Source organism: Grammomys surdaster, unplaced genomic scaffold, assembly GCF_004785775.1.
Source record: "Grammomys surdaster isolate TR1022 unplaced genomic scaffold, NIH_TR_1.0 263, whole genome shotgun sequence".
Classification (NCBI taxonomy): Eukaryota; Metazoa; Chordata; class Mammalia; order Rodentia; family Muridae; genus Grammomys; species Grammomys surdaster.
In genome coordinates, this window is record NW_021604704.1 from 3,197,128 (window position 1) to 3,213,109 (window position 15,982).

The 15,982-nt window shown below is 38.1% G+C and overlaps 1 protein-coding gene across 5 annotated transcripts in view; it reads left to right on the top strand.

The window, feature by feature from the left end:
- Cask (calcium/calmodulin dependent serine protein kinase) overlaps window positions 1-15,982 on the top strand; it is a 337,083-nt gene that overhangs the window by 280,978 nt on the left and 40,123 nt on the right. For all 5 annotated transcript variants that reach the window (XM_028776008.1, XM_028776009.1, XM_028776011.1 and 2 more), the window contains 2 exons: window positions 2,398-2,478; window positions 10,636-10,824. In XM_028776008.1, the coding sequence (XP_028631841.1) occupies window positions 2,398-2,478; window positions 10,636-10,824 (270 nt within the window). The remainder of the gene's footprint in view (window positions 1-2,397; window positions 2,479-10,635; window positions 10,825-15,982) is intronic.

Below are 15,982 nucleotides of genomic sequence, written 5' to 3' on the forward strand. Positions count from 1 at the left end.
TGGTTAATGAACTTTAATGTGGTACTATGTGGTGGTTAATGAACTTTCTAGAACAATTAAATATAGTGAGTTCAAAGAAGTCATTTTTATGGATCAGCAGTATATGAAAGTACCTCCCACAAGCTTTTTTCATACTTGCTTATTATAGAAGCATGTAGGACCATGAAAAGACAGCATGGTTTCTGGTCAAGCACTGGCTAGACATCACTGGAGACCCCAGGTTATCCGGTACTCAACCAGAAACTGTGCTGTCCTTTCACAGTCCTTCAGAAGCATGGCATTGCAGAGAGATTGGAAAACAAAATTCACCCAGAAACCTATCATTGTTCATTTGCATATAGGATTTGATATATTACCAATAAAAATATGTTGTTTTGGGCCTAGTATTGTGTAATAAGCATTTTACACCTCTATTTGGTCTTTATAACTATAGCACAATGACTGTGTAATTTTTTTTCTTATTACTAAAATGATTTAGAAATTACCCCATTAGTAAGTGCCTTATTTTTTTAACTGTTTGATCTTTTTTAAAGTTTTTATGCAATAAACATTTCCCTTTAAAAATATTTTTATAAAATGTGATTACCAAATGTGATTACTAAATGTATTAAAGACATAGGATAATCCTTTTCCTAGCAGATTTTGTTCTGGGCTTTGTTTTGTTGAGATACAATCTCATCATGTACCCAGTGTTGAGATGACAGGTGTGTACCACCCCATCCAGTTTCTTAGCAGAAGTTAAACATGACTTTTGCTAAAATATATATTGTATATGCTTATATACTTGCTGAGAAATTAGACCATAGTGGCTGTCAGGCATGCCCTCTTGGTGAGTCTAGGGTAAGAGAAGTCTGTCTTAGTTTGCTCAGCAAGCATTCTTTGAAAGGAATTACACTATCAGGCAGGGATCACGAGTCACTGCCCAATCTTGACAATACCCAAATAACCAGAAGCAGAAATACTCTGGGGACAATCCTTTGTCCTAACTTTACAGTCGAAGAATTTCCCCTAGCTTCAGAAGTCATACCTCTGTACTTAAGATCATGAGCCATGAAAGTAGCAAGGGAAAGGAGAGAGCTTGTGCTTTCCCCTCATTGTTTCCTAGAAGAAAAGCTGAAAATACACCAAAGAAAATTAGGTTAGTATCATTAAGCAATATAAATTAGCTGCATAATCAGCAGTCATTAACAGGACATCTGAAGAAGAAACACTAGTATGTATGTATATGAGAGGTGCTTGTTTGTTTGCTTGTTTGTTTTGTTGGTTGGTTGGTTTGGGCGTGTGTGTGTGTGTGTATGTGTATGTGTGTGTGTTTCATTCATTCATTCTTGTGTGTGTTTTGTATGTTCATTTGTTCCTTCACCATTCTTCCCCATGCTTAAGTAGCAGAGCACATTACATGGTAGGATGCTGAAATCTGAGACTCAGGCAGAGTGAGCCCCTTTCTGAAGTTCTTGAAGGTTAAGACTGGTGGGAGAATCCTACTGGTTGAGGGGCTCTGTGCCCCTTATGACCAGTGGTGCTGAGGCAATCCTAGATAGGCTCCATGATTAGAATTCAGTTGAGTGCAGTGTAGAGGTCTCTGTAAGCCATCTGCAGTAAGAGCAGTAACAGGTGCCTGCTCAGAAAAACAGAGGCCCTGCTCCCAGAGGCTGGTAGACAAACTCCATTCCTAGGTGGAAGGAAGAAGATTTAAGAGCGGTCTAATTGCAATCAGCATTTTCACCAATGCAGAGAAAATGTTAATACCTAATTGGCGATGAAAGTTTGCTGCTGAAGGTATTTACATTTTTAAGTTTGGTCTTGGGTTCGCTGGAGTTTCATCAAAGGAGCATTTGGTAGAAGGATGCTTTTCTCTGTGTTGGAAGGTAAGCATGAAGAACAGCATTACTCCCACCAGGCTACAAGGACAATCACTACTTAAGTGTATCCTTAGTTAATTATGCTAGTTAATTAGCATTCTTTTGTCTTCATTGAACCTGTGTCATCTTTTAAGGAACTAGCAGTGCTGTTAAATTTTAAAGGGAAAGTATTAGCACAAATTATTTGGGGAGGGAATTTGTAAGGCATTTTTTTTCATTAAGCTTCTTAAGTTACCTAAACCTGTAATAAAAATGTGTTACAAACTTCTCATTTTGTTTTTTCGGTTTGGATAGTTGGATAATGAAGGCAAACTATTGTTACCCAAAAATATTTCATTTTATTACTCTCAATTTTAGTAAGCAACAATTAGTTGGTTACCATATTTTAGTAACCAACAATTTTGGAACTCAACAAATGTTTTGAAAGAAATTGCCTTTCCTACTACAAAAACACATTTATGGTTTTTAATTTAAAGGAGTTCCATGCTTTCTGAAGCTCATTTTGCATTTGTGTGTATCTTATTTGTTTTTCTAGGTATTGGAAGAAATTTCATGTTACCCTGAGAATAATGATGCGAAGGAACTAAAGCGTATCTTAACACAACCTCATTTCATGGTAAGTAACACAACACTAGACATAAAACATTGTTTCACAAGACGTTTTTAATAACCTTCCTAAAATATTACTAGTGTTGTCAAATGTATGTCTATCCTTGTACAGTTATGTCACTTTGAAGAATATGTCATTAGGTAATTTTTTATTGTAAGTACATCATAGTGTCCTTACAAGAACCTAGGTGATAGAGGCTTCTAGTGCACAGCAGACTACCCAGTGTGTATGGCAGAGTCCTGGGACATACTTAGATTCACATGCAGAACCATGTGAAATGTAGCAAGCACTAAAGAGGTAATAAGCTCGAGAGACATCGGAACACAAGCTTGTGAGGCTGCTGCCAGGATAGCACAACATCCATTGTTACAAGAAATGTCTTCTTTCTTTATTTTCATATTGCTTTTAGTTTTGGTTTTAAATTATTTTTGATGTAGGATCTTACTAGGTAGCCCAGACTAGCCTTAAATTCAGGATCCCGCCTTGAACTCCTAACTACTAAGATTATAAGCATGTGCTACCATAACAAACCTTTCCTAAGTGGAAGGAGCACACTATAAAATAATGATTTAAAAAAGTAGCGAATACCTAAGCCTGTAACATCATGGCTCTCAAGTCTCATGGGCTATAGATAACTTGCATGCATGATGCTTTCATCTGAACTAACTGCTGTAGTTTCTTTGTGCCAGCATCACCACCATAACCATTTAGCTAGGCATTGGGCCATGAAGGAAGGCACCAGGCCCCAGAAATTTTTTGCTTTCAATATAATCTTGCTTATGTAGTGTCTCATTGACTGAAATATCATTTTCTAGTTCATGACTGTAGCATCAGACGAAGATTATGATCCTAGGTAATAAATATTTTTATTTTATTATCATCGTTGACATTGTATCACAGTTGTAAAAGTACCATTGTGAAGTGTTCATCAAGGACTGTGTAGACCTCACATAATGATCTGATTCCCTGAGTTCTCACCTCACTCACTGGAACTCTATGCTGCCTAAACCACAAAGAGCTGAAATTGAGGGCAATTTTTTTAATGAAATACTGTCTTCGGGTTTTTGCATTATATTTATTTAGGGGGCACATGTGCCACAATGCATGCATAGAGGTCAGAGAACAAATTGAAGGAGTCTTTCTTCCACCATGTGGCTTCAAGAACTAAACTCAAGGTGTCTTTGTTTTAGACAGTGCAGAACTCTACTTGTTTTGTTGATTTCTATAAAAAAAAAATGGGAATAGCACTTACATTTAGCCAATTATTAGAAACTCAGAACAGCTAAGAAACTTCTTTGTAGAAAAGAAGCTCACAGCTATCTACTTATCTGCAATCCAAAAGTAGAATTACAGGGCTGACAAGGCGGCTCTGTGGTAGACCTCCTGCTCTTCCAAAGGCCCCAAGGTCAGTTTTCAACACCCACGTCAGATGGCTCAGTTATAACTCCAGCTCCAAGGGAGCCAACATCCTCTGGCCTCCAAGGTCATATACACACAGTTGTATAGACACAGGCACATAGATAAAAATAGAACAATTTTTTTTTCTTTTTAAAAAACGCATAATTGTAGATGAAAATACTTGATGAATATAATATGGAATATATACGAAGAGTTGAAAATCAAGCTAGCTTCTCTCTGCGTAAAAATGTGACTTTAAAACCTTGTTGTTCAAGAAGTAATCTCAGGCAGGAACCTAAATATTAGGCTAGAACAAAGAAGTAATTTCAGACAGGAATCTAAATTTTAGGCTAGAACAAGGAGGTAGGCTTCAGACATGAAAATGACCTTGGGCTAGGACAGAGATGTAGGCTCAGTAACTTTGGTCATCCTGTAAGCCCTTAGAAACAGTGATCACAGGAGTGTTCAAGGAATTGGGTTTAATGCCTTGCTTTTTCTTTGACTATTTGTGTTTATTGTCTTGCTTGTTCCTTGTCTATTTGCATCTATTGTATTGCTAGATCCTCAACCTCGACCTGACCTTAATACTTGCATGTAATTAAAATGGTATAAAAGCATAAAGAAGGAGAGGGGATGGGATAGAGGGTTCTAGGGAGGGGAAATGGGGAAAGGGGATGACATCTATATTGTAAATAAATAAAATATCCAATAAAAAACAAAAAACATAAAAAAAACAAAAGAAAACCTTGTTGTTCTTACAACTATTTGTTTTAAATGTTAGTTTTAAAATCATAGCTACAATGAAACATATGTATCGTATCGATGCCTGTGAGTTTTTAAGTACATGCTGTTTCGTTGTACATGCAATGCTTCTAAAATTTTACCATTGTCCTTCCAGGTAATTATCTGCAATTTTCTATTTCCCTTCCCTAATTTTTCTAAGTTTTAATGGCCAAACTCAAGCACACCCCTGGGAGTGTTTAACTCTGTTCTATCTGATGGTAGTGAATTAGAAATATACTTCAGTCTGAGCAAGCACACTTTTACAGATGACATGTGTCCATGCAGAGATCAGTTCGAATCCTACCTTTACTGTTAAAGTCATTCCTAATGACTCTAATACCATGTTAGCCTTCTCTAGTCTCCACTCTCTATTCCTGTGTGTGGCATTCTAATACGCACTGGCCTGCTGAAGCAGGTCCTTTCCTGGAGAACCAGTCTAGACAGTTCTCCCGTGTCTGCTCTAGTCTCAGCTTAGCTTTGTAAGCTTGAGCTCATTTAATCATTGTTGTCCTCTGTATACCAGAGCAGGAAAAGAAAAAGACTCTGTGTCCTATCATTATCCTCAAATTGGAGCAATCACAAGTAACAGGAGTAATTACCCTTGATATTATTTTGTTCACTGATATTACATATATGGGGGCCATGTTTCTCCAGATTATAATTCATTCCTTTTCAGATATCACATTTCTATGGAATAAATGTGGCTAACGCTCTTAATTCAGGTGGCCCTGAGGTTAAACTCCATCCTTGCTGCTGTGAAATAGCTCTGTGAACTCCAACCCAAACTCTTTTAGTTGGAATAAGAACTAAATAGATTTGTCTACTGTACTTAGCCTGGTCTCTGCTGACATATGCTTAATGCCTCATCACTGTTAGCTAATGAGGAGTATTACTTACCCCACAGCGTGTCCTCTACCTCTGCACAGAGCTTATATTGGAAGCTCTAGCAAAACGTGGAGCTTATTTGGTCCATTTGCAAATCTGTTCACCTCACTACTCACTGCTCTGTGCAGTGTGTTCTCCACAGTTTTTGAACAGACTATGAATTGTTGTATAACCTGAGCTACTTCAGAGAATTATATAGGACCATTTCAGACTAGTGAATCATTTAAACTTGATGAAGACTACATAAATAAATTAGTGTGTACCCAAATAAGGCCTTTTTTACAGGGTAGTTTTTTCCAGGGAAAAAATCATTAAGGCTCATACAGACCAGTGCCTCACGGCTTACCTACCATCAAAGCCTTGGTTTATTTTGCATTTCTAAACTTAGAGAGAATACTGTGTGTGTGTGTGTGTGTGTGTGTGTGTGTGTGTGTGTGTGTGTCCCTATCAGAAAACATTTTCAGAAATAATTCCTCAAATTTTTTGAAAACATAGCTCAGTACTTAAAAGACATCATTATTCATATATCAAATATATAAATGCCTACTATGTTCCATGTATACTATGCTGGCACTAATGATTTAGTTATGAATAGCAAAAACATAGTCTCAGCCCTCATGGAATATCAGATTTCAGTAAAGCTGCAGGATAGGGGTTTCTGATTCGAAACAGACTGAACACATCAGATAACATGATAATTTCATATAGTGACAATAACTATGAATAAGAAATTGTGGTATAGAGGTACAAGTGTGGGCTATTTTATATCCTCGGGGGAAAGCCCTCTGAAGAGTTAGCTAAAACTCGTTATCAGAAGAGCTGAGCCCCTGAATATCCAAGCAGAGAAAGAGGCAGAAGGAAGTTGTGTAGGTTCAGGAAACAGAGCTAAGTCCATTAAAGATGTGATTCAGGAAAAGGAAAGAAAGAGGTACAGAAATGTTTACAGAACTTGGCAGAGGCCAGACCAAGGAGGCTCTTCCAGACCATAGTAAAGTCTAGTTTTTTCTCCTGGTTAAAGTAGTAATTGTATTGAGTGATTGATTACAATCAAGAAAATATGATCTGATTTATGCTTTCAAGGTTGCTCCTAGGCATAGTTACACATTCCTGTAATCCCAGCACTTGATAGGCTAAGATAGAAGTTCCACAAGTCTGAGTCCAACCCTGAGGGATATAGTAAGTATCAAGCTAGCCAGTGCTACAGAGCAAGGCACTGTCTCAAAAGTGAGGGGCTGGAAGATGCTGGAGCTCACATGCTGTGCGTGGACTGTAGGAGAAAGACCAATTAGAAGACACTGAAAGAAATGATGGAGGCTTAGAGAAAACCAATGGGGATGGTGGCAGATGGGCAGGTTGGGATTTCCTATTGTAGATGGTAGGGAGCAACAGGACTTGCTCATGATTGGGATGTAAAGTTGTGTGACTAGCCTTATAAGTAGAAATTCCCCTGTGAGGTAGATACTTGTTTAAAGTCATCCACCTAGAATAGATATAATTCCCTAAGATTCAAGCCAGATCTAGCTGGTTCTTAAAAAGCAGACTATTTGTAATGCAGATAAATTTCCCTGTAAGCTTATATTAAACTTATTGATAATTCTTGAACAAGCATACATGTGGATATCTCTTGAAAGAAATAAAATTCTAAAATATATATCCAATAGGCTTTTAAGTACTAAAGTTTTTTGTCTTACACATATATTTGTCTTTCTTTAACATATTTTTAATAATGATTTTAAAACTCTGGGCTTTTAAAAATATCAATAGCTATGTAGAGATATTTGAATAAATTTGGTATTTTTTGTTTTACTGAAGTTCCAGTGTTATTTTTTAGCCTATTTGTGATTAAATATTTAATTTGCTCAATTATCTGGACTTTGCTTTCTAATCATTATAACCAGAGCATTAACTTTCAGTTACCCAGTACACAGACACTTTTTAAAATATTTGCAATAACTTAAAGGAGAGAAAATGAGAGGGGCCAATGAGATGGCTCAGCAGGTAAAGCTGATGACCTGAGTTCAATCCCTGGAGCCTCCATGGTGGTGAGAGTCATCTTTCCCCAGCTGTCCTCTGATCACCACACATGTGCTGTGGCAAGCATATTCATTGGTTCAAACACATACGCACACAGAGATAATAAATAAACAAATATAAAAAATTTATAGTAGAAAAACATAAGGATAAGTTGAAGTTCTGTATTGAAGCTCAAACCTGATTTCTCACACTTATAATGCTATGACAGGAAGGTTGCAAACTCTAGGCCAAGCTGGGTACATAGCAGGACAGTCTGGAAACAAACTACCAGCTATCTCAGCCTAGTACTAATTTTTCAGTCATACCCTATAGGCCATTTAAAGGAAAATGTTCAGACTTCAATTTCCTTATTTATATCTCATGTATTCTTTTTTTAACCATATTATATAAGCATTCTGCACATGTTTCCCCTTTCTGTTTGCATGTGAATTGGAGCTGGGGAGTTACTTGTATTTTGTGACAGCAATCATTGACAGCAGCAAATTCTGCTTAATATCAGGTGTGACCTTATTTGGCAACATCATTTAAACTTTTTAAAAATTCAGTTTGATACTATTTTATGATTGAAGGCTTATTTTTTCTTATAAAGAATACATTGAATGCAAGCACCTGTTTATATAACTTTAAAAGATTTATAGAAATCATCTACAAAAAGCAGCATAAACAGTTTACCCAGATCATAGGACTTGGAGGCCGACCTCATTCCCATGAAAAGCTTGCCTATGTGTAGCGATCAGACAAAGCATCATGAGTCATAAAAGACATCTCTGTACTTAGATGATGAACTTGATCTTAACAGATAAACTGCTCTAGTTGGCCCATTCATGATTTGGCCTCTCTGCTCTAAATCTTAGCTTCTTTAGTGGCTACAATTGAACCACAGGATGAAGGCCTTTCCCACATGGTCCAGCCTCGACATTTGGTAGCTATAGTCTCCAGGCCCCTTGTGGAGGTGTACTTCAAACCTATGCATTGGCACATTGCCAGTGCCCTACAGCCACCCTCACCCAAATCTGCAGTTGAGAACAGTGGCCTGGGATTGTGGCAGTATTGAGCATTTACATCAGAAGCCAGAAATAAATTACTCTGGGTACCTGCTGATGATGAGTCAGCACCATCTTCTTTCCTTCTGGTTTTGATTGGTTTGTTTTGGTTTTTCGACACAGGGTTTCTCTGTGTAGCCCTGGAGAGCCTGGAACTCACTCTGTAGACCAAGCTGGCCTCAAACTCAGAGACATCTACTGCCCTGCTTCCTTTCTGGTTTTAACACGTCATTACCTTATTTTAAGTCATGGTTCCGATAAGCCTTTTAGGATATTATTTTACATGAGGAAATACTATTTAATTACATTTCATTATCTCTGCATATCGCATTACCACACATATTATAGGTGAAAATTAGACTAAATTTAAACTTAGTATACACATACTCATCTGTATAAAGTTCTTAACAGACCAATAGTCAGTTGTAAATTCTCTTTGAACTAAAATTTCTCATGTTTATTACGAAGGGTTTGTAAGGGGAACAAAAGGGTATCTCTTTTAAAGAAACAAAAGAGATTTACTAACAAAGTTCACTAAGATGACATACAGATGTTAATATAAAGAAATCATTTTTCTTAGTGCATTTTGCAAAATAAATAATCATTTCCAAGGTAGGAGTAGAGTGTAGTTCAGTTGGTAGAGTGCTTACTTCATTCCCAACACCACATGAAACAAGTATGGTGGTATGCTCCTGTGATTCTGGAACTTGGGAGGTAGAAACAGGTAAAGTCATCCTTTCCTGCATAGTGACTTCAAGGCCAACCTGCAAGACATGAAACCTTGTCTCTAAAAAAAAAAAAAAAAAAAAGGCAGTAATTGTCAGATTTATCCGAAAGCCCCCCAAAACAGAAATGAACAAAGCATTTCAAATGTTTCCTTTCTGAGGTGAAATGGCTCATCAGGTAAAGGCACTCCTCACCAAATCTAACAACTTGAGTTGTATCCCTCAGACTCACAAGGTAGAATTAGAGAACGACTTCCACAGGTTGTCCTGTGACCCCCACATGAACACCATGACACATATGTGTACTTACGCATGTGCACAAACACACAAACAGTAAATAAATATGTGTAAACAGATTAAATTTTCTAATTTGAGTTCTATAATACATGTGATATTTTAAAACTTTATGTCTTAACTATAGACAGTTTTCATTTGATTTCCTAAATCATGTTATAAATTATCTTCATCCTTTAGTCTATATAAAAGTTGATATCACTGTGAATTGTCTATTCAGTTGTCTAAACCTGTGAAGGTTGCAGATCCTCCCTGATCTGTGCTTCTCCCTTATTTCCATTACCCAGCCCATTAGTAGGCAATACTAATTTCATCTTTTTATTCATATGCAGAAGATACTTGTTCAATACAGTAATTATTACATAATATCTTTTAAATTTTTATATCATTTTAAAGCCCCAGTGCAAATTGTTGGTTCTTTTTATAATTGATTCTTTCTGCTAAATTATTTAAAATGTCAGATATCAGCCTTGATTTGAACATGTGCGTTACAGTTTTGTAGCCTAACACAGATGATACCTCTAACTGTGATTGACAGGCCCATCCATTCATTGATTTGCTCTGTCACTTGCTCATTTTATTTATTTATTTTTTTAAAAGTGTTTTGTTGTTGTTGTTTCAGGTTAATTTATTTGTTTTATGTATGTGAGTACATTGTCACTGTCTTCAGACACACCAGAAGAGGGCATCAGATCCCATTGCAGATGGTTGTGAGCCACCATGTGGTTGCTGGGAATTGAACTCAGGACCTCTGGAAGAGCAGTCAGTGCTCTTAACTGCTGAGCCATCTCTCCAGCCCCTCATTTTATTTTTTAAAAGAAGTCCATCTATCATGATAATTTTCCACAAAGATATTGAGGTCTGATAGTTTAGAGGTGTATTTCATTTGTGGTTTCTTTAGATCAAAAATACATTTGAGAAGTGGTTTTACGAGTGTTTATGTAACAGATTTCTGCTAGAATGGTACCGTAATATTTTCCTTCTTTCATAAAAAACACCAGGCCTTACTTCAGACTCACGACGTAGTGGCACATGAAGTTTACAGTGATGAAGCATTAAGGGTCACACCTCCCCCGACTTCCCCCTATTTAAACGGTGATTCTCCAGAAAGTGCAAACGGAGACATGGACATGGAGAATGTGACCAGAGTTCGGCTGGTACAGTTCCAAAAGAACACTGACGAGCCAATGGTAAGTGGGAAGAGCTTCAAACTTCACTCTGTGCAGGCTACTACTCAAGGAGGAAGGGAGGAGGGAGAGACATGGATGGGCCTAAAGAAATCAGTTTCCAGATTGTCGTCACTTCTCCTACCCTTTTCACCAAGAAGTATTCTGCCTGAAATCAGGGCTTAGACATGCTAGCCATCACACCTCTCCTGTAACAATTACTTAATTACTTTCCAAGAACTCTGGAATGTTAAAAAAAAAAAGCTCTCATATAGCAAAGAAAGAGAGAATTTGTAAAATAATAATAAGTAAAACAAATTTTAGTATTTTTCATATCTTTTGCTTTCACCAAAAATTTGAAGAAAAGTAATTCAGGAAACATTCAGAGACCTGAATAATGTTGCTAAAATAAGATTCCTTTCATTCGCGTTGACCTATTCGTCCATTTTCCTATGCCAAGAGCACTGACACTGTGTAGATTGATATGATCTGGGAAGGGCTCTGGGGTACTCACTGAGCAGACAAAAAGGATGGGGAGCTAACATGACGTAACAGTTCAGGCAAATGAAACAGAATATGCAGAAACCTGGGAGGAAAAAGGCTCTTTCATAGTTTCCACATGAAAAGACAGCATGGCAAGTGGAGAGGCTAGGACCATACAAGAACTGTAAGACATGTCAGAGTGTCTGGACTTTCACCTCAAAGCAGCAGAAAGCTGTTGTATCATTTTAAGCATGGAGCTGGATTAGGTTTTCATTTTAGAACCATCACTCTAGAAACTGTTCCAGAGTTTAAGGAGACTAGATGCCAAAGCAGACCCTGCCATGGTATAGGGAAGAGATCATGGTACTCAGAACTGGTAGCATGTAGATCAAGATACAAAGAGTGAAAGAGCCCGACTTAGTGACCATGCCTGTAACCCCAGCACTGGGAGGCAGGAGAATCAATTCAAGGTCATCCTCAACTACATAACAAATTCAAAGGCAACCTGGGCTAATTGATATCCTGTCTCAGAACAAAAGAATGAAAAGAAATCAGTAAGGCAAATAGTACATTGCAATGAGAGAAGCAAGAATCAAGGATGACCCTCAAACTTCAAACTCATACAACTGAATGCACAAGGAGACAGTGACATTGAGATGGAATATTGGGCAAATTTCAAGTTGAGAAATGGGAGCACATTTCTTGGGAGGAAAAAATTCAAATATATGCACTTATATCCTTTCCTCAGAGTTCTTAAGAGAAGCAAAATACCTACTTAAGAAAAGTTCTCCAGTTGCCTTCCAGATTAGGAAGAAATACAGAAGAGCAGGTCTGTGACCACAATTTCCAGAGAGCCCTCAGATCTAGACACTGCTGTCTGTATTCTTGTTCACTGTTCTTAGTCAGTTGCCTTACCATTATCTGGCAACACACAGGGGGCATGCAAATTGGGTTCCCATTCTGGTCCTCTCAGGGCTTAGTAACCCTTGGTCTTAAGAGCATGGGAGGCAGCAACATTGAACAATTTGTGCACATCCTTTCATATCCATGGACCTCGGGTTATTCATCTCTAGAAGCACACTGACTAAATGACCCTGAGGTCCCTCCAAACTGTAGAAGTCAAAAATCTCACTCATGGCCGGGCGGTGGTGGCGCACGCCTTTAATCCCAGCACTTGGGAGGCAGAGGCAGGCGGATTTCTGAGTTCGAGAGTTCGAGGCTAGCCTGGTCTACAGAGTGAGTTCCAGGACAGCCAGGGCTACTCAGAGAAGCCCTGTCTCAAAAAACAAAAAAAAAACAAAAAAAAAACTCACTCATTCATTTTGTACTTTGCTTGACTCGGTGAGCAACTGTTGAAAGTCCATATGATCCCCTCTCCAGGAAAAAGACATTGGGACGGGTATGGCCCTCATGCCTCACTGGACAACAACAGGGGGACTGGAGCCATTACAAGGTCCCCTTCAATTACTGGAGGTCAGGCCTCTATCCCTGCCTTCACAAGATTAGAATTGCCACAGCCCTTCTATACTTAGAGAACGGAGGTGATGCCAGGGGCATCCCTGCTTACACACTGAAGGCCTAAAATCAGCCATAGGCCTAAAATCAGCAATAGGCCTGTCATCCATGTATACTAACACCAAGTCTTGGGTCTCTGTGGATAAACACTGAAACAGATGGCTACAAGCTAATGTAAACAGGCAGCTTATATGGAAATTTACAAGCCTGAGTAGCCATAGACCGTGTAAATAGGTAGCCTTGGCAGATAATACCAACTTAGATAAGGACAAGCGAATCATAGAGTTATAGCAACCTGTCCCCTGACCCTTCACCCAGCCAATACCCTGTTCTGAAAGATATCTGTACTCCCCCTGAACACCCACGCTCCAGTGTCATCCCCTTCCCCACATCCTCCCTTTTTGTGTTTATAACCCCTGTGTGAATGAGAATAAATTATGATTTGAAAAAAATAAATTATTTTAAAAATAAATAAATAAATAAATAAAATTTTTTAAAAAGTCTATATGATACATCACTGAATTAGATACCTGTGATATAAGGGCAGATAAGACATGGCCCATTCCTGGAGCTCACTTTCCACAGTGTGGTCCACACTAAGGACTGCAGCTTAGCACAGTTTGACAAGCTCAGTTACAATAAACGTAGAAAGAAAAGAAGGCTTTTCTGGAAAGGCAGGAGGGGGTAATATTCAACCAAACAAAGCAGACAGAAAGGACATAAAGGACAAGGAGGTCTCAAATATCTTATGATCATATAATCTGAAGCAAGCCAATAGCTTGTCTTTTGGATGAGGGCTGACTACACAAATTAAGGAAAAATACACACATCTATCTCTGAGTTGTTTTTTTTTTTCAGAAAGTATAAAATGACCTTGAATCACTCCTTAAAGTCTCCTTTAAAAGATTGTTCTCTATCATGTGATCTTGATGATGGCATATATTTTCACTGGCTGCCATGAAAACAGGATTTCATGTAGAATATATATTAACAGTAACAGTAATAACTATTACAATTACTATGACTGTTCACTTGCCTTCTGCATAGCTCTGTATTACTCTGCAAATTGTATTGACATGACCTCTTTTGCCTGGAGAGTCTTCCTAAGGTTGATACAGTCCCTTTAGACCCTGTATTTTCCCAGTTTGTAACACTGCACTCATAACTATTTCTCTATTGATTGTGACTCCAGTGGTTAGAAGTAACAAAGACCATACCTCAGCTAGCTTACACAATAGGGGAAGAGCACCACCACCCAATTCCTCAAGCTTTGATAGGTTCAGGAGTAGATACCCATCCCATGCTGAGCCAGTGCATTCCCTGGAGAAAGAACATGAGTCGCTTCTCTGCAAAGAAATTTTGAGGAAGACACAATAAAAAATGTTAACCATAATTGATTTGAAGTAAATTCCCCTGGCAATGAAGATGATGTCTGCCTCCTTTACTACTGTGCTTAAAACAGTGTGACCCACATAGTAGGTTCCCATTCACATCAGTTGAGTTAATATAGAAACCTGTTAGCTTTAAGGGTGGACTCTGTTGTATTGTCATTTCCCTTATGAAACTCAGTTTGACATATGTATTCACTTATGGCATTTTTCCAGAATATTTCTCAAAGTAGCCGTACATGCTGATTGAATATACAAATTGGAAATGAAATTTAAACATTATAATTGAATGCTAGGCAAAGTTATTTTCGTAAACTGTACTTTTCACTGTGTTCATCTAGCCCTTCAGAGAGCTTCAAGATAGGAAGAACCATGCAAAAGTAAAGGTAAAATGTAAATTCGCAGATAATTCCATGAAGCTCTCTAACAGAATATTAGAGAGAGGCAAAATTGAATGCCTACTGCTAACCTCTTCAAATTCAAGATCACTTCCTATAAAGTGGACTTGTTAAAAGATACATAATTTTGCCGGGCGGTGGTGGCGCATGCCTTTAATCCCAGCACTTGGGAGGCAGAGGCAGGCGGATTTCTGAGTTCGAGAGTTCGAGGACAGCCAGGGCTACACAGAGAAACCCTGTCTCGAAAAACCAAATCAAAAAAAAAAAAAAGATACATAATTTTGACTCCATTCCTGTCTCGATGAATATAAATCTAAAGAGTGTGCTTAAGAGTCAGTGTTTGTTTGTTTGTTTGTTTGTTTTTGTTTTTTGAGACAGGGTTTCTCTGTATAGCCCTGGCTGTCCTAGAACTCACTCTGTAGACCAGGCTGGCCTCGAACTCAGTAATCCACCTACCTCTGCCTCCCAAGTGCTTTCCATCCCCTGGACCTTCACCCAGCCGATACCCTGTTCTGAAAGATATCTGTACTCCCCCGAACACCCACGCTCTGGTGTCATCCCCTTTCTCACATCCTGCCTTTTTGTGTTTATAACCCCTGTGTGAATAAGTATAAATTACAATTTGATTTTTTTTTTAAAAAAAGAGTCAGCATTATTTAACAGATACCTGTGTGATTCTTAGGATCAACCAGATCTACTGCAAAAATATGTTTATGGAAGGTTGGCTTAATAGTGAATAATTGAAAAATAAAATATAAAATAGCTTTAAATATAACTATGAAACTTGGGCTTCTGCCCCTCTCATCTGAAACAGTTGACATTGTAACAAATATTAAATTACACATGAGAAAGGTTAAACGTCAAGCAATAAAGGACAAAGATCTCTGAGAGGATGCAAACACAGTAACTCTTATAATTGTCTCACCTTACTGCCTTTAGAAAGTTTACAAGCCATTGCGTGGGGATGGGATTCTGAAGCAAAGCAGGCAGAGTTCCTGGATTGAGGGACCAGGGCTGAGAATCTAGGGAGACAATGAAGTGTCTTTCAAAAATGGGCCAAATATAAACATCTGTAGATACACCCAAGCTAAAAATGACTGTAACTTTTTCCCTTATCTCATAAATCTCTTTTCAAAGATACTTTGCATTGGGATGTATAGCATATATAAAATGGATTACATGGGTAACATAAAGGTCAAATAGAAAGAAATGCCTCTGTACTATTAGAAATTTCTCTAAATAAAGTAGTATAGTATCACTCAAAGTCAAATTGATAGGTTATATATGCTATAATAAAGCCAAATACAGTCACTAAACCAGCAACTTACAGCTAATTGGAGTTGGGGGATACCAAAGATATGGCTCAGTGAGTAAGGGATTTTGCTGAGCTGGGATCCC